General features: G+C 47.6%; 1 protein-coding gene across 1 annotated transcript in view; it reads right to left on the bottom strand.

The window, feature by feature from the left end:
• The window catches only part of SCFD2 (sec1 family domain containing 2), a 196,212-nt gene extending 178,663 nt beyond the window's left edge, over positions 1 to 17,549 (bottom strand). Inside the window, exons 1-2 of the mRNA XM_054383201.1 lie at positions 16,808 to 17,549; positions 8,610 to 8,778 (exon numbers count right to left, since the gene is read on the bottom strand). Of these exons, the coding sequence (XP_054239176.1) occupies positions 8,610 to 8,778; positions 16,808 to 17,549 (911 nt within the window). The remainder of the gene's footprint in view (positions 1 to 8,609; positions 8,779 to 16,807) is intronic.
• Between the last annotated feature and the right edge of the window lie 1,468 nt (positions 17,550 to 19,017).

The raw sequence follows: 19,017 nt of genomic DNA, 5'->3' as shown, positions 1-19,017 counted from the left end.
TCAGGTAAGAAGAAAGGGATGTCAGCTTCAAAAGAAATGCTGCAGCCAGAGATCCAGAGAGGTGATTCTGCCACTTCGCTCTGCTCTGGGGAGACCTCACCTGGAGTACTGCATCCAGCTCTGGAGCCCTCAATATAGGAGGTGAATGGGCCTGATGAAGCAGGTCCAGAGGGGGGCCATGAAAATGATCAGGGGGTTGGAGCACCTCTGCTAGGACAGGCTGAGGGAGCTGGGGGTGTTCAGCCTAGAGAGGAGAAGGCTCCAGGGAAATCTAATAGCAGCCTGCCAGTACCTGAAGGGGGCTACAAGAAGGATGGAGAGAAACTGTTTGCAAAGGCCTGCAGTGACAGGACCAGGGGCAATGGCTTCAAACTAGAGCAGAGCAGATTTAGATTGGAGGTTAGGAACAAGTTCTGCACCATAAGGGTAGTGGAATACTGCAACAGGTTGCCCAGGGAGGTGGCTGGGGCCTCATCCCTGGAGATATTCAAGGTGAGGCTCAGCAGGGCGCTGGGCAACCTGATCGAGTTGATGACGCCCTGCTGAGTGCAGAGGGGGTTGGACTGGATGAGCTTTGGAGGTCCCTTCCAACCCAGACCATTCCATGATTCTATGAAAAAACCCACCAGGCCTAAGCAACACAAAGATCTTTCCTTTCTGTCCTGACAGCAGACATTAGTAGTAGGAGTTATCCAATTTGTCCTTCTTCCCATCTTGCACTGAAGGTACCTGCAGAAGACAGCAAGGCTAACAAGGAAACAGAAGCTCAATTAGCTGTTGTACTGTGCTTACTGAACTCCTTTACAGGTACTAAGACACCTTGCTGTGCTAACCATAGAATCCTAGAATGGCTTAGGCTGGAAGGGACCTCAGAGCTCATCTCCTGCAACCTCCCCAGCATGGGCAGGGAGAGCTCTCAACTAGCAGATTCTACAGGCGATGGCATCTCAAGCCTCTTGATCCCTGCACTCTGAGGATGGCTATGCAAGAGAATTCTGGCTGAAAGCTTTCATCAGTAGCCCAGATAAACAGTGTAGTTAGAGCTCCTAAAAGCACTAGGAACAAAGTCTTGAGCAGTCCAGCTTCCCACAACCCCCAGAAGTCCTTTTTGTGGGCTAAGAGGCACAGATAAGGAAGAATTGTGCAGCTGATGCTGAGAGCTTGTCAACCAAATTTATTCTTTATCTTAAGGAAAATAAGCTTCAAGCTTCCTCTTATCTAGAAGACAAACTTCTAAGGCTCTGAGGCCTGCCAGAACAGATGACTGAAGCAAACATGGCACCTCATAGGCTGGAATCTGGTCTGATGGAGAACCTTCAAGCAGTTCCTCTGCCAGTTACTTCAACAAAGCCACTGCTGCAGCAAACAGGGCTTTTGCTGAGTGTCAGTGAGGCCTTCTAGCTTTGCTGCATAGGGCACAGTGCAGGCAAGCCAGAAGTCCTCCTGGAATTTCCACCCCTTGGCACACCTCTCTCACCCTTTCCCTTTTTTCCATGTCAAGGAGGTCCCATGCTGAAAGGATCCAAGCAAACGCCCACATTTCTTCTAAGATCTAATAAAACTTATCAGCTTGTTCATCTTATCCTGTGGCCACAGCCAATTATGTTCAGTTGGTTCAGGCTGGTTTGAAACTGAGCAGAAAGTGTCTCCTGGAAAGCTTGTCTTGACTGACAAACCCCAGAAGCTGCTGCAGCCAGGGCTGTTATACCCAACAAGAAGATGCCTTGAGAAATTTCAAACAAGGAGGAGACTCTGAATAAGCCTCAGTTCAGGACTATGCTCTGAGCTTGTATGAGTTAAATAAAGTGGTAAGCAGGAAGACTGCCAGGCCAGGAGCATGGTGGCAGCTGGGAATGCTGTGTCAGGGGCATTCCTGCTGCCCAATCCACCGACTAGAGAAGTATCTTCTGGTTGAATTGCTAAAAAAGCAAAAGGTACCAACAGAAAAACTCTGTAAAGCCCAATTCATCTTCCTGGAAACAGACCTGAGTTGCACAGCTTGAATCCTACAAGCACAGGGCTGGGCTGCAATTTCTCCTGTCATTTCTCTTGGGGGGTCCTAGTGGATGGGAGGTTGACCATGAGCCAGCAATGTGCTCCTGTGGCCAAGAAGGCCAAGGGCATCCTGGAGTGGATTAGAAGGGCTGTGATCAGTAGGTCAAGAGATGTTCTCCTCCCTCTCTACTCTGCCCTGGTGAGGCCAGATCTGGAATATTTGTGTCCAGTTCTGGGCCACTCAGTTCAGGAAGGACTTCAGGGAACTGCTTGAAAGAGTCCAGCACAGAGCCACAAAAATGATGAAGGGAATGGAACATCTTCGTGATGAGAGAGCTGAGGGCTCTGTAGCTTGGAGAGGAGGATACTGAGAGGTGACCTTATTCATGCTGATAAAGATGTGCAGGGTGAGTGCCCAGAGGCTGGAGCCAGGCTCTGCTGGGTGATGCCCAATGCCAGCACAAGGGGCAGTGGTGGAAGCTGAGGCATAGGAAGTTCCATGGAAACAGGAGGAAGAATTATTTCACTGTGAGGGTGACAGAACACTGGAACAGGCTGCCCAGAGGGGGTTGTGGAGTCTCCCTCTCTGAAGACATTCAACACCTGGCTGGATGTGTTCCTGTGTGAGCTGCTATAGGTGATCCTGCTCTGGCAGGGGGGTTGGACTGGATGAGCTTTGGAGGTCCCTTCCAGCCCCTAACATTCTGTGATTGGTGAAGAGACATTTCAGGGTTTGTTTTTATGTGATCTGATGCCTGCTTTTCATAAAGCCTGAAGTTAAGCTCTCCTTTGCTCACTGTGTTCAGAAAGGCAGACAGGAAAGGGCTGTGCAGGGGGGGTGGTTTGTTCTCTGGTTAGTTTGGATTTTTTTGTTTGTTTGTTTTTTTAAAGCAATCCTCAAGAGCAAGGCTTAACAGAGCACTGCAGCAGAGCAGGAGGCCATGTCCCAGGCGAGCAGGAGCACACAGCTCCCAGCAGAGGGAAGCAGCCAGCAGCCCAAGAGCTGGAGCAAGGTGCAGAAGCTGGGACAGGCAGGGAGCCAGCAGAGGCAGGGAGCCCCAGCAGCACCCTGCTGCTCCTGAACCACCACCAAGAGACCAGGACAGATCCAAAAACAGTGCAGAGCAAGCAGTTATCCCTCTCTCTGTCTTGCCATCCATTGTTTTGGGCTACCCTTCCTCCTCCACAAGACTCTGAGTGGCTATGAAGCAAGAGAGTTGTGCCATCTGGATTTTCTTACTGTAGCATTAATGTTTCCTCTTGTATTAACATTTCAAAAAGGAAAATTACTTCTAATTTATGCCATAAATACCCAGCTAATTCAAGAACAACACTATCCCAAATTACCTTCTTATTGCAAGCTTTCATAAACTTGTGCATGCAAAAAAAATGTTGTTGGTTGCTTGGGGTTGCTTTGCCTTTTTTTTTTAGTTAATATCTACAGATGGCATAAAGGAAATACTTGAAAATTAAAATTGAAAATACCACAAAGATCCAAGAACCATCTTCCCCCAAAGCTTAGTTTGTAATTAATTCTGTGTTAAGAAAAGCACTGCTCTGATGTCCTTCAGATGCTTGTTTAAAATAAATCAAAATAAAAATTAAAAAAAATGAGAATAGAATAATCCATTAAAAATCAAAAAAGGTTCTATTCCCCATCTTAAAAGGAGATTTTCATCTCCTTTCCAGTTTTAATTCTTGCTGCTCTGTTCTTTGCCATGCAAGCAAGAATAATCTTTCATTTTAAATTCCCATCACAGACAAATGGTTCAAAGAATATTGCAGTGGTGTGTTCTACAGACATCACAGAATGGTTTGGGTTGGGAGGGAACTCCAAAGCTCATCCAGTCCAACCCCCTCTGCACTCAGCAGGCACAGCCTCAACCAGATCAGGTTGCCCAGAGCCCTGTTGAGCCTCACCTTGAATATCTCCAGGGATGGGGCCTCAATCACCTCCTTGGGCAACCGCTAGAACTTTGCTGCACTGGGGAGAGGAGACTGCTTTGAGATGTGTCCTTCAAACCCCCTTTCCTATGAGCTGGTGCAGCAGCAGTTCCAATGATGAGAGGCAGTGTCTTCAAACTAGAGAAGAGCAGATTTGGATTGGATGTTAGGAAGAAGTTCTGCACCATGAGGGTGGTGGAACACTGCAACAGGTTGCCCAGGGAGGTGGTGGAAGCCTCATCCCTGAAGGTTTTTAAGGCCATGCTGGATGTGGCTCTGAACAACCTGATCTAGTGTGAGATGTCCCCTACCTATGGCAGCAGGGTTGGAACTGGCTGATCTTTGAGATCCCTTCCAACCCTGCCAATTCTGTGATTCTGTGACCTTTGGATGTCCCTTCCAACCCAGACCATTCTATGATTCTATGATCTTGATGAAAAATGCTTGCTGTAAGAACCCAATGGGTCTTTGTATAGAATCATAGAATCATATATTGCTTTAAACACATATTTTAAATAAAAAACTGTTCTTTTTCTGATGTTTTACCATTAAATTGAATTCCAAGAAGCCTGCAAACTCCAAAGACTGGAGAAAAGCAGCAAGAGTGGAAAATACAGGCAAGAAATCTTTACTCAGCAAGTTCTTGAAATGTGCATAAACAAATTAAATATTCAGTTCATTCAGCAAATACAAGAGCACATCAAAAATGTTCCTGGGTAATGAAAGAGCAGATTAAAAAAGAGCAAGCATAGGTACTTTTTCAGTTGCCCACAGTTCAGGATCACATAACACTCTGCTTCTTGTTCCCATATGCCACAGGATGTAGGCAACTGAACAGTGATCTGAGGCTTCAGGGAGCTACGAGACCTCCATGCAACTTGGCTCCCTGCCTGCAAGAGGTGGAAAAGAGCAAAAAATAAACCTCCATCAAGGTAAACCCATTACTGACAGCAGGATGCTTCCACATGATGAAACACCAGTCTTCAAAACAGGACAGCTGCCTTGGGAAACAAAGTGGCCAACAAATGCTCATGAACACAGAGCTTCATTCAAGCAGAAAACTTCTAGAAGCCACTGAGTGTACTTTGAAATCAGAGCCTAAAGTCTGAAGGAATTCCTCCAAAACCACTGTATGGATTATCCAACTAGAGAGTCCTAGAATGGCTTAGGTTGGAAGGGAGCTCAGAGCTCATCTCCTCCAACCTCCCCACCATGCCCAGGGACACCTCTCAACTAGACTCAGCTGCTCAAGGCCACATCCAACCTGGCCTGAAACACCCCCAGGGAGGAGGCAACCACAACCTCCCTGGGCAGCCTGTGCCAGTGTGTCAGTGTGAGCTGAAATTCCCCCCCCACCGACACTAACCAGGCTAGCTCAGTCTGGAAGCAAATGAAGGCTGTATTTACAAAGCAGAATCTACAATCTATGATGAAATGCAATGAATATGTACAAATATACAAAATTCACAACACTTACAAATATATACAATCAACAGAAAAGCACAACCAAGCTCCCTTTGCTTCCCCCCAAAGGGGACCCTCCCCAAAGGGGCCTCCCTCTCCCAGGAGCTTCCCCCCAGACCCCTTGGACAGAAAGCAGAGTTAGTTAGAACAGAAAGTTGTTAACTTAGCTGCCAAGGTCAGTGTGTTATCTTCAGCCAGAAGAGAAGAAGAAACAGCAGCCAGACAGCCCAGCAACTGCCCCCACTGCAGAACACAGAATGTGCAGAATGCCTACTTTGTTTTGGGTAATAGTTCTTAAACATTTCTATCTATCCAATGGAAGTGTTTAGAACAATCGTTATTTTGCTTTCTTACACCCAATAGTGACTTATTTACACTCCTACTGAAGAACTTCTTCAGCTCCACTCTAACCCTGCTCTCCCTCAGCTTCAAACCATTCCCCCTTGTCCTGTCTCTAGACACCCTCAGGAAAAGTCCCTCTGCAGCCTTCCTGGGGGATCCCTTCAAGTATTGGAAGGCAGCTCTAAGGTCCTCCCAGAGTCTTCTCTTCTGCAGGCTGAACAATCCCAGCTCTCTCAGCCTGTCCTCATAGCTCCAGCCCTTGCATCATCTTTGTGGCCTCCTCTGGACTCACTCCATCAGCTCTGTGTCCTTCTCATGCTGGGGACACCAGAACTGGTTGCAGTGTTGAAGGCAGGGTCTCAGCAGAGCAGAGTCCAGGGGCAGAATCCCCTCTCTTGTCCTGCTGCCCACACTACTCTGGATGCAGCCCAGCACACAGCTGCCTGCTGGGCTGGATAAGACACTGCCAGCTCATATTGTGAGTCAGTGACTACAGCAGGGCAAACAATTATCCCAGAAGATTTTTTTTAAGGTTACCAAGACTAATTAAGAACTCTGAATATTTATTTTTGATTAAAGAAATTCTCTTCCTCACAAAGGGAACACCTTCAAAGTACAGTAACTCCAGCAGCATGTGGCATCTACATTTCCTTATAGATTTTCACAGAAGTCCATAATTTCCTTAGTTTTGAGAGAAGAACACTGCTTTATTTCATCACACCAGCCATAAATTATTCATTAATACTGCCTGCTAACTCTGTAACTGAGCCCAGATGTTTCTGCTGGAGAGGCATTCCATAAGAAAAGTTAAATATAGTAAGCGGTGTGGAAGCAGCAGACTTCTCTCTCTCTCTCCCCAACCCCTACCACCACAGCATGCTTAAATAATACTGGAGAGCAAATAATGAAAGCATTTGAAAAATATTCTGAATATGCACATTGGTGAAATGCTGCAGTCTGGTCACAAAATTCTATGTGAAGAGGTCCCACACATCCCATTTGGGTGTGACTGAAGTTACTGGTCCTGTCCCTAGGAAAGGTGCTGGCACTTTCACTTGCCAGAGTAAACAGAATTGACAACCAGAGGAATGCTCCTTGCCTTGCATCATTTACAAAGAGAAATCAAGGTTTCAGCTTTCAATGATAAGAAACATTTCTGAGCCAGCTAGCAAGGGCAATAATCACATGGAGCAACCTATGGAATTTCTAATGGAACTGCCATGGAAACTTACTGGTGGGAATTTTATATCCACTTCAGTGCTTCAGAAGAACTTCAGCCATTTTACACAAGCAAAGGTGATTATTCACAGAATTGTCAGGGTTGGAAGGGACCTCAAGACTCATCCAGTTCCAACTGCCCTGCCATAGGCAGGGACACCTCACACTAGATCAGGTTGCTCACAGCCACATCCAGCCTGGCTGCAAAAACCTCCATGGATGAGGCTTCCACCACCTCCCTGGGCAACCTGTGCCAGTCTCTCACCACCCTCATGGGGAAGAACTTCTTCCTAACATCCAATCTGAATCTCCCCATTTCTAGCTTTGCTGATTGATGCTGCTGTCTATAATCCAACACTACGAACACATTCAGTCCTCCTGAAAAGAATGGAAGCTACCATCTTCAGCCACCCATTCAGACAGGGGAGGGGTTTATAGTATTCTTCAACAAGGGTCTTAAACTGGTTTGGAAAAGCCCTGTTTTAATTTAAAAGCTATTCCTAATCATTACATAGATGAAGAAGTAGTGAAAGCCACAGGGTTAAACATCACAGAGCCACATTCTATTGCATTTGGAGATTCTTCTCAGGTACACAAGACTTCTTCAGTTGCAAACACTGATCACAGGAGAGATTTTGAGATTCTAGTCCCTTTGCTCTGCTCAAAGGCAAGATCAAGCCTATTATTCAAACTAACATTTCCCTCATCTGTTGGAGTGATTCCAAGGGAGGGCCACAAAGATGAGCTAAGGGCTGCAACACCACAGCTATGAATATAAGCTGAGGGAGCTGAGGTTGTTCAGCCTGAAGAAGAGAAAACCCCATGGGGAACCTTAGAGATGCCTTCCAGTACCTGAAGGAATCCTAGAGAAAGGCTGCAGGGGGACTTTTCATCAGGGTGTCTAGAGACATGACAAGGGGGAATGGATTGAAGCTGAGGGAGAGAAGGTTCAGATTGGATTTTAGGAAGAAGTTCTTCAGTGTGAGGGTGGTGAGACTCTGGACTAGGCTGCCCAGGGAGATTGTGGCTGCCTCCTGCCTGAGGGTGTTCAAGGCCAGGTTGGATGAGGCCTTGAGCAACCTGGTCTAGTGGAAGGTGTCCCTGCCCATAGCAGGGGGATGGAACTTCAAGGTTCTTCAAGGTCTCTTCCAACCTAAACCTTTCTATGAACATATAAAGAGACTTATGGGAAAAGGAAGTCACACTTACACCTACCCATTTGTATGATCATATAATGGCTTAGGCTGAAAGAGACATTAGAGATCATCTAAACCAAGCTCCCTGCCACGGGCAGGGACACCTCATTATCTATTACTTAAGCAGAAAAAAAAAAGTCACAAGGTAAGAACTCTTGGTGCCTAATCTGTATTGATTTCTATTGCTGCAATATCTACAGCAGTCAGTACAACCCAGAGCTACACAGGTCCTGAGAATTCCCCACTTTGGGGAGTCTCACCTGGCCCACTCACTTCATGCACACAGAGATGATTATATTCTAGCACAATTAGGAGCAGATAGGCTTCTGCTGTAATCTTGACTTCTTTTTTTAGAGAAAGACTTGTTCTTTGCTCATTTTTTGACCCACAGAGAGATAACAAGCACATTAAACACCTTAGAAATACAAGACAGAAATAAAGAGTGTTTACTTGGGTTGTGCTAAGCAGCCAGGTGCTATAATGCTGCAGGTTTCATCTGTAGTCTGCAGTGCTGTGAGTTCTACCATGTTAACCATCACATCAGTCTTGTGGCCAGGAAGCTTGGGAAGCACAGAAAGGATCTTCTCTGCAAGATTGTCACCATGATGGCCAACTGCTCCTAGGGAGGGAAAAGACCATCAGATATGTAACCAGCATAAAACAAACACACAAAAACAAACCCCAAACCAACCAACCCCAAACCAAAAAGAGGCACAAGGAATCAAGGACAAAATACCAACCACATGTTTTGGGAAGAAGGGTAGTCACAGCAGGAAGACCACATTTATCTTTTCAAAGGTATTGTGCTGCAAAGGAAAATTCATTTCTGGACTGTCTGAAGTGAAAAAGCATTGACAACATTTTAGAGAGGCTCATTTAAAAAGCATCAGTCAGACTTAACTTATGCAGCTGGTAGATATTCACTGATGTTACACTCACATGTGCAAAATATTTCTCTTTGCAGATGAGAGTTGTTGAGCAAGATTTGCAGTTGTTATTAAAAAGCAGTTAAATATTTATATCCACATAGGCAGATGCAAACTGTGCTTTCCTGCCTAAACTAATTGGGCTGTGCTCACAAGGGCTGCATGCAAGTTGCACACATAGCTAAGCCAGGTAAGCTGGCACCAGGTTAAAATAAACAACCACTAATGACAATGCCACCATCAAGATCATCCCTTCTGTCCTGGCAGCCTGGCAAAGGGGAAATATAACCCTCATTTTTAGAAAGGGGAGCAAAGAAAACCCTAGGAACTACAGAGCAGTCAGTCTCACCTCTGTGCCAGCTAAGATCATGGAGCAGATCCTCCTGGTGACTGTGCTAAGGTACATGGGAAATGATTAGGTGATGGGTGACAGCCAACAGGGCCTCACAAAGGGCAAATCACCTCTGCTATGAGGATAGGAACAGGCTGCCCAGAGAGGTTGTGGAGTCTCCTTCTCTGGAGACTTTCCAAACCCACCTGGATGCATTCCTGTGTGGACTACCCTGAGTGATCCTGCTCTGGTGGAGGGGTTGGACCCCATGATCTCTTGAGGTCTCTTCCAGCCTCTGATATAAACCATTCTATGAACCTATGACCTTAGAGCTGCCTTCCAGTACCTGAAGGGATCCTACAGGAAGGCTGCAGAGGGACTTCATCCCTCTAAGGTGTCTAGAGACAGGCCAAGGGGGAATGGTTTGAAGCTGAGGGAGAGCAGAGTAAGACTGGAGCTGAGGAAGAAGTTCTCCAGTAGGAGGTGGTGAGACTCTGGCACAGGCTGCCCAGGGATGTTGTGGCTGCCTCCTGCCTGGGGGTGTTGAAGGCCAGGCTGGATGTGGCCTTGAACAGCTGAGTCCAGTTGAGAGGTGTCCCTGCCCACAGCAGCGAGGTTGGAGTGGATGATTTCTAAGGTCCCTTCCAACCTGAGCCATTCTGTGATTCTATATGGACTGAGAGCAGCTTAGGCAAAAACCAACACAAAACAACTAAACCAACCCCAGTCACATCCCTGGAGATACTCGAGGTGAGGCTCAACAGGGCTCTGGGCAACCTGATCAAGTTGAAGATGCCCCTGCTGACTGCAGAGGGGGTTGGATTACATAACTTCGGGAGGTCCCTTCCAATACAGACCATTCCATGATTCCACCTAGTGTTGATTATGTCAATCTGACCAGATTCTAAGAGACACTGAATCCCAGGGGACATGATCTCTCCAGTTCTCCTGACTGCAATGGTACATGACTCTTCTTTCCATTCAAGAACTCTCAACACAGGCACTACAACCAACCTAAGACTGTGAGGCACACCAAAGCAGGAAAACCATGATGAAAAAGTCAAGGGTTGGACTAGATGATCTCCAGAGGTTCCTTCCAACCCTCATCATTCTGTGTAAACTGTGAAAAATTCAGAGAGAGGGACCAGAAATTTTACTGCAGATTTTTAAATCAGGAACAAGTTGAAAGCATTTTTATTCCGCCACTTTAGCTATGGTTCAGCTATCACCACAAGGTTGGACATCAGTGCTGAGCTTTGTATTTTTCTCCTGGCTTTACTCACAGGAGAATGAGGACTGCTGAGGAAGCAAATATCAAGAGGCAGGAGGAAAATAAAAAATATTCCAGGCTATGGCCCCACTCTGTCGAAGTCTGTCCATGTAGCACCCTATCTGCTCTCACTTTTCATCATTTCCAAAGACAGAGGAGGTCTGCTTCACCAGCTGAGGCAGCTTCACATGCTCCAAAAATACAACCAAGGCTCTTACTTCAGTGGTGGAAGCTGAAGCATAGGAAGTTCCATGGAAACAGGAGGAAGAATTATTTCACTGTGAGGGTGACAGAACACTGGAATGGGCTGCCCAGGGGAGGTGTGAAGTCTCCCTCTCTGAAAAACTTTTACAACCCCTGGTTTTGTCTTCTTAGGAATGGGCTGTTAGAACTGGGGCTGTTTAGTCTGGAGAAGAGAAGGCTGAGAGGGGATCTGATCAATGTCTGTAAATATCTGAGGGGTGAGGAAGGTGCCAGGCTCCTTTTGGTGGTGCCCAATGACAGGACAAGGAACAATGGGTGCAAGCTGAAACACAGAAGGTTCCACCTCAAGAGGAGGAGGCAATTCTTTATGGTGAGGGTGATGGAACACTGGAACAGGCTGCCCAGAGAGGTTGTGCAGTCTGCTTCTCTGGAGACTTTCCAAACCCACCTGGATGTGTTTCTGTGTGACTTGCCTTAGGTGATCCTGCTCTGGCAGGGGGGTTGGACTGGATGATCTTTTGAGGTCCCTTCCAGCCCCGAACATTCTGTGGTTCTGTGATTAACTGCTCTTGCATAAGCAGAAGGATGTCTCCAGCAAGTCTGCAGCAGCCCAGGTATCCATGCTGTAAAGCCCCTTCATGGTTTATCAACCACTCTGAATTGTAGACAAAGTTGACAAAAGAAGCAAGGATGAAAGGGGAGAAGAAAAAGTGAAGTCAAACTTCATGCTGACAACGTCTCTCTCCGCAGAAGGCAAGGCAGGCACACGTGTCCAGCACATGGTGGTGCTGCACCATGGACACCTGGCTGCTCAGCTGGACTGAGATCACCAATTTGTTTCACCAGCGATTGTAATAGTCACAGAATGACAGCAACTTTCCTTCCTCCCATCCCCAGGCAGATTTAAACCACTGAAGTGCAGATGAAATGAGCTGTGCTGTCGTTGCACCTCCTGAAGCCATCTGCTCTCCCAAGTCTCTATGTTCTTCTTCCTGGGTTGGTCACTTGTCAGCCAGACTGCAGTTATCAACACTCACAAAGTTAGAGACATGGAAAACAGATGGCAATCTTCTGAGCCTCCACCCCCACACATTGGAAGCAATGTTTTTCTCTCCACACTTGCTGCACTTTTAGCTAGACAAAGCCATTTAGCCAGACTGGGAATATCTCAAAAGAAATAAATGCCCATTCATTGTTAACAGTCTTCCTTTCTCCCTGCCACAGGGGGAAGTCTCCACATATCCAAGGTGCTTCCATGCAAGTGTGAATGCTATCTCAGTCTCATAGCTGGTCATGGGTACTGCTTTTTCACACTTTAGTCTGTTAAGGGAGGGAAGATGGAGCCAGGATCTGCTCAAGGATGCCCAATGATAGGACAAGGGGCAGTGAGGGCAAGGTGGAGCAGAGAAGGTTCAAAGGGGACAGAAGAGCAAACTTTTTCACTGTGAGCGTGACAGAGCCCTGGAGCAGGCTGCCCAGAGAGGTTGTGGAGTCTCCTTCTCTGGAGGCATTCCAAACCCACCTGGATGTGTTCCCGTGTGACCTGCTGTGGTGGGTTGAAATTTCTCCGCCCCGCCTCCCCCTATTATTTGGGAGCAAATGTAGCTATATTTACAAGGAAAACAAACTACCACACCTGCCCTAGGTGATCCTGCTCCGGCGGGGGGGTCGGACTGGATGATCTTTCAAGGTCCTTTCCACCCCTAATGTTCTGTGATTCCCATAACTGTTAATCCTTCAGGCTCCCACTGGTCTGCAGCCACTAATGGCTTTTGCTGTTCCTCATCAAATCAATCAGAAAACATCTCCTGGAAGTTTTAAAAATCACCATCACTCCTGATCAACTACACAAATCACCCAGGACTGGAAAGGCAGATAACCTCCTGAGAGAAGACCAGGAAATCACAGGGAGTCACTTTTCAACGGCACTGACTTCAGCAGGGGGCACAGGACTGGTTTGCATTCTCTCTCTTCATCAGTGTTGAGGCCACTCAGCAGCTTCTCACAAGCAAGGGTGTTCCAGGCAGCTGGCAGTTTTTAATGCTGCCAACATGCACAAAACCCAAGTGTTAGAGTGACAAGAAGTTACCTGACCAGTAGAAAATAGGAGCCTTCAAGGCAGGCAAACATCCAGCCTTGAGGATACACAAGACCTTACCTATCACACTGTTCAATGTTCAAACTCAACTATTCCATCTCACTCTGAGTTACTAACTGAAATACACAACATTTAACACAGGTTGCAGCTGGCACAAAGGGCCAAGACAACCAATCAGCTCAGCAGCAGCCAGAACTCATTAACTACACCCTTCCTTTTCCCCCAGAAGGCACTGACATGCATTCAAGACAGTATTTTCCTAATGCCCATTACTAGCTCTCTATCACACCACTTGGACTCCAACTCTTAAGCTCTCCTTCTGGATCTACTGTCTGGTTCAAAACCAAACCAAACCAACCAACAAGCAGATTTAACTGCACAAAAAGCAGATTTCATTGCACATCACGAAACCAACATGAGACCTTGGGCAATGGGAAGACTTTAAAGTCAGTTAAAGCCTCCAGACTTGAACATCAGGAGTCTGAATCGAAGTGGGATGAGATTCAACAAGGCCAAGTGCCAGGTCCTGCACTTGGGGCACAACAACCCCAAGCAATGCAGGCTTGGGGCACTGTGGCTGGAAAGCTGCTGGCAGAAAGGAACCTAGGGGTGCTGAATAGGAGCCAGCAGGGTGCCCAGGTGGCCAAGAAAGCCAAAGGCATCCTGGCTGGGATCAGCAATGCTGTGTCCAGCAGGAGCAGGCAGGGGATTGTCCCCTGGCACTCAGCTCTGCTCAGGCCACACCTGGAGTGTTGTGTCCAGTTCTGGGCACCTCAATGCAAGAGAGATGTGGAGGTGCTGGAGCCAGGGCAGAGGAGGGCAAGGAAGCTGGGAAGGGCCTGGAGAAGAAATCTGATGAAGAGAGACTGAAGGAGCTGAGGATGGTTAGTTTGGAAAAGAGGAGGCTGAGGGGAGACCTCATTTCTATCTACAACTACCTGAAAGGAGGTTGTGGAGAGGTTGCTGCTGGTCTCTTCTCACAGGCAATTAGTGATAGAACAAGAGCGAATGGCCTCAAGCTGCCACTGGGTAGGTTTAGACTGGGTAGTAGGAAACATTTTTCCCAGCACGAGTGGTCAGGGATTGGAATGTGCTGCCCAGGGAGGTGGTGGAGTCCCCAAGCCTGGATGTGTTCTTTCACCCATTTTTAGCTTAAGATGACCTTGTTAAACAGTATTGGAAAGCAGCCTGTTGCCAGGAACCATTATGCAGCATTCAAAGCAAACTAGAACATCCTTCTACCTTGTCAAAAGACAGATCTGCATTCCCCTTTGTACTGACAAAGGAACATGAAAGTAGTCAGTTATCTGTCCCTCTGTGCTGGCTACTGAATCTTAAGCAAGAAAAACACACCAAGAAAACAGCCCAAACAACTAGTAAGACCACAAGCCCTCCCTGCTCAAAAAAAAAAACCCACACAAAAACACTTATATCCCAGCAGCAGGAGCACAAAAGCCCACACCCAAGCACAGCAGCAGAGAGCTGCCTTAGAAATATGACAGACTTTCCCATCTCTCACAGCCAGCTACTGCAACACATGTAGAGAGTAGTAAATTTGGAGAGAAGAAACACTTAGGCATCTGCTCAAGCCTTGGAATTTCCAAGTCCTCTGCAATGACCCAGCCACCTGCAGGGTTCCCTAAACCAGGCAAAACTCATTCCATTTATTTGCTTATCTCTGTAAACCCTCTGAAGCATTTAAAAGCCTATTCTAAAAAAAAAAAAAAGGTGTGCCTGTTCTGCAATAGCAGAATCTTTGCAGCCCACACCAAAGCACAGGCTACACCCTGACCCACAGCACTCAGCTGACACCACTTGAATATTTTCAGCTGCCATCACTCCTCACAGCTGCAGCCCTACAACCTCAAGTAACCATAACAATTTAAGCAATGGTTGCCTCCTGTGTCCAAGCCCCAGCCTGGTTGATAAAAAGGGGACTACTGTGCTCTGCAGGCTTCAGTATTTATATTTTCAAGGCATCAGCTGATATGGCAAGGAAGAAAAAACCCATGAGTTTGTTTCCTTTAAGAAGCCATTAGTGTCAATCCAGCAACGTGCCAACTTGGAAAAGGCTGCAATCAAAGAGTGAGATGAGTAAAGCAATCCCAATTAGACACAGAATAGCTGTAATCAAGGAAAGAGAGAGACAATTACAAACAAACAGCATAAAACAAAAATAATCAAACTGAGATAACAGCCAGAAGCAGACTTTACTAGAAAGGCATGGGCCTATGTTAGTCTTTGCTCTCATCCTCCTCTCTAAACAGGATTATATAAAGTACATAGTGTTTAAAAAAATGAACACTTTGATTACTGTCTCATCCTTACTCCAGGAGCTTTGATGCATCCCCTCCAAAGCTGCCCCACCACAGCCCTGATGTCTTCTCCAAAAAACCTTCTGCTACTGAAGTACAAGATCCCAGACTTCACTTCCCAGATTTAGGTTGCTACCAGTTGTCTCAGCAGTCTCCTTGTCAGGCAGCTCACTCTCACACAAAATTTCCATCTCCTTTTCTTGTTTTTAACTTGTTCCACCACCTGAGTACACAAAACCTTGTCTAGTTTCACTGGTTCCCACCACAAACTGGCACAGTTTTATTTCAAGGTGCTATATCCAAGCCCACACTCCTGCAGTCCTCTCAACCACAGCACAGCCTTAACAGCCCAGATTCATACCTAGGTGCTCTTCAGAAAAACAAACAAACAAAAAAACACCAAAAAACCCCACAAAAACCAAACAAAACACAACACCAAAAAAACAAGACAATTCAGAACCAGATGAGAAGCAGGTGCAACACTGTGCTAAGCATTGCTAGGAAACAGGTGGCAAAATTACAACCTGAATTACTGACTACAAGCAATGCAAACAGAACCAGGCCCACACACTAGATATGAGAGCATGTCTATCAATCAATAATATCATGAGGTAAGCAAACACAGCAACTCCCAAATCAATCATTCTCTGCCTTTACTGTTTCCTTTCAGAGATGGTTATTCCAGAAGTGAGAGCCTGATATAAACCTTTTCTGGGTCACTAGCCCAGAACTTTGCTGGTGACTCAGTCACTCTTCCACTTTCTGCCCTTGATATCACATCTTATCAGCTTTAGAAGACCTCACCTAACTTATCAGGCTTGCAGGTTAATTACAATACATTCTCCTTCTGCTAGTTTCTCACTGGACTTTCACACCACTTTCTACCCTTCTCAACTTCTGCAGCAATTCTGCATTAATTGTCAGTTATTAAATTAACCATATGGTTTATTTTCATCTTCATGTGCTTCTCAGAAAGGGTTATACAAACAATTCCATACTGGTTTAACTCAAACATAGTGTTTTCAAAGTTAACGACTGATTCATTCAAAGTACAGAGCAGAGCATAACCTCTCCCTAACACTCAAGAGACTCTTTGAGGCACAAAGACATAGCTAAATGTACATATAGATGCCAACCTCTTCAGACAGGTAGAATGCCAAGGGTGACAAGCAGACCCATTGAGAAATGCTTCACAGCAATTCGTAAGGTCTGGGCAGCCTGTTTCCATCACACCTTGGGATGAGACACACACACAGCTAAGGTCTCCTGTTTGTAGCAAAGTGGCAGTGCCAGAAACAAACCCTGGTGTTTCCAGCACAGCCTCCTGCTTCACTCTTGGTTCCCATGACGCAGCGGGGAGCAACGATATGCGTGCAGCCGCCATGGCCATGGTGTTACACATGCTCCCAAGCCACCAAGACTCCTACAACTATCTGAAAACCTCCCGACAGCGCGGCTGGGGGCCCGCAGGGATGACAATCGCCGCCAGCAGTGGGTTTCTTACCAGCGAGGTCCAACGTCCTGTCCACGAAGACGATGGAGGCTTTATTGGTGCCCATTCTCCTCCTGTTCCTGGCCGGGGCGTAGCTTGCCAGCTCAGCGGCGACGACCCTGCTGAGAGTCCCCACGGCGAAGCATTCCTCTCGCAGGCCCAGGGCGGTGAACAGAGCGTCGAGGTCGCCCACCAGGGTCCGCATCGCCGCCCGCAACTCGGCGGGCAGGGCGCCCAGCCCGGCCTCCACGGGGCCGGGCCCGCCGGAGCCGGGCAGAGGCGGAAGAAACGTCGCCAGGCCAGGCAGCAAGCAGAGCTCGGCCGAGACGGGCGCCAGGAGCGGTGGGCCCCGCAGCACCACCTCGGCGCGGCTACCTTCGCCCATCCACCGCCGCAGGGTCTCCTCCATCTCGGCCTGCTCGCCGTCCTCCGCCTCGCCGCCGCACACCAGGACGCAGTGCCGAACGGCGCCCCGGTCCAATACTCCGCGGACAGCGGCGGCTGTGCCTCCCCGCAGCGGCCCGCTCACCACGAAGACGATGCGGCCTGACGCCGCTGTTCCTCCCGTCTCAGCGGGCAGAGCCCTGACGGCCAGCGCCCCCGCCGCCAGCAGCTCGCCCGCCCCGCCGCCTCCCCAGTGCAGCGCCTCGGCGCACGCCGCGTCCAGGAAGACGACAGACCGATTCGCCCTAGCGAGCACAGGCTCCCAGACCTGCTGGCACACCCGGCGCAACTCCAGCACCGGCACCGCCATGGTTGCAGCAGCGCTGACAGCCACAACAGCGCGCACATGCCCGCGCGCGCCGCTGGCGCCGCGGGATGACATTGAGGACGCGGATTGGCTGCCCGCCGGCGGGGAGGCGGAGCACAGCGAGCGCTGCCGCCCAGCCGCTGCCGTGATGAAGGCGTCTGTGGGGAGGGAGGCGTCTGAAGGGGTTGTGGGAGCTCAGGTGTCGTTAACGGAGCCGGTGAGGGCTTTTCTCCGGCCTCGGGGGGGCTGTGTTGTGGTGCCCTCGCTGCAACCCGGGTGACTGCTGAAAGGCTGTCCTGGCAGCGTTCCTTGCACCCAGTGTAGAGGCTTGGCTCTCCGGAGCTTCGGGCAGTTCTCCCGTCCTACGGCCAGTATAGCGAGGGAGCAGCGGCTGGGACACAGCGCTGGGAGAGGAGAGGAGAGGGTAGGGGCTCTTCTTGATGGCAATGCCAAAATCTGACCACTACTGAAGTGTTTCATTCACCTACAGACTGTACTAGAAACTCTGCTCCAGCCTGTAGCCCTGGTCTTGCAGCAGGAGGGACGTCTGAGCACTGACAGTTCAGTTCCGCCTGGCATTGTCCTGAAAAGGCTTCCTTGGTCTTGCTCCTCGTAAATGTTAAAACAATTCAGTGCCACTCTATGTCATTACCACTTTCGTGCTGCACCGGTATCTTTATTATACCAAAGCATTTTGGTACGTATTAAAGTGTACAGCACTGGAAAGGCAAAACTTCCATCCCTGTTCTATAATCCTCTGTTTCTGGTGTTAGAATTAATAAATTAGTGTTTGATAAGTTAGCAACAAGAAATAATTTCTTTTAATAAATACAGCTTTTATGAAATGTAGTTGGAACCATGAAAATTCTACTTCTTTTAAAAATTCTTGATCTCAAAATCTGTTTCAGATATAGTTAAGGGGAAAAAAGCCATAATATGCACCTACAGTTTTTCTCCTCAAGAGTATGGATGGCTCATTTGCAAATCTGTTCTGCATAGAATTTAACTTGGGCAGCCTCAATACAGAATGAGGAGGACACCTTTTCTGACATAATGGGATATAATGTGGAATTAAATACAATGGAATTAAATCCTCTCCTTCCAGTCTGCCCCATGCCCATTCCTACCCTGCTGCATTCTTACCTTTTCCAAACTCAGACTTCTGTTTTTATGCTATTCCAACCCCAATCTGTTCTGTTAACCTTAGGGTACATATGATGCTAGAAAAATATGTAAATTAATAGCCTCTGGACTATTTGGATTATAAAAATGAATGCCCAAGAGAGGACTGGGCATGGTTAACCACTGGGCCTCTGGGTTTATACACAATTAAAATTAACCTCTTAGACTGAATTATCTTGAGGATTATGCATCTCTGAGCTTCTGCTTTATGCTTGAGTACCATGGCCAAAATCTAGATATGACTTGTCTAACTCTTCAGTTGCCATTTTTCAAAGCTTAGGGTTTTTTT

This window comes from Indicator indicator, chromosome 8 (genome assembly GCF_027791375.1).
Source record: "Indicator indicator isolate 239-I01 chromosome 8, UM_Iind_1.1, whole genome shotgun sequence".
In the NCBI taxonomy this organism is placed as follows: domain Eukaryota; kingdom Metazoa; phylum Chordata; class Aves; order Piciformes; family Indicatoridae; genus Indicator; species Indicator indicator.
The sequence above is the reverse complement of the archived record's forward strand: the minus strand, read 5'-3'. Positions and strand labels throughout refer to the sequence as shown.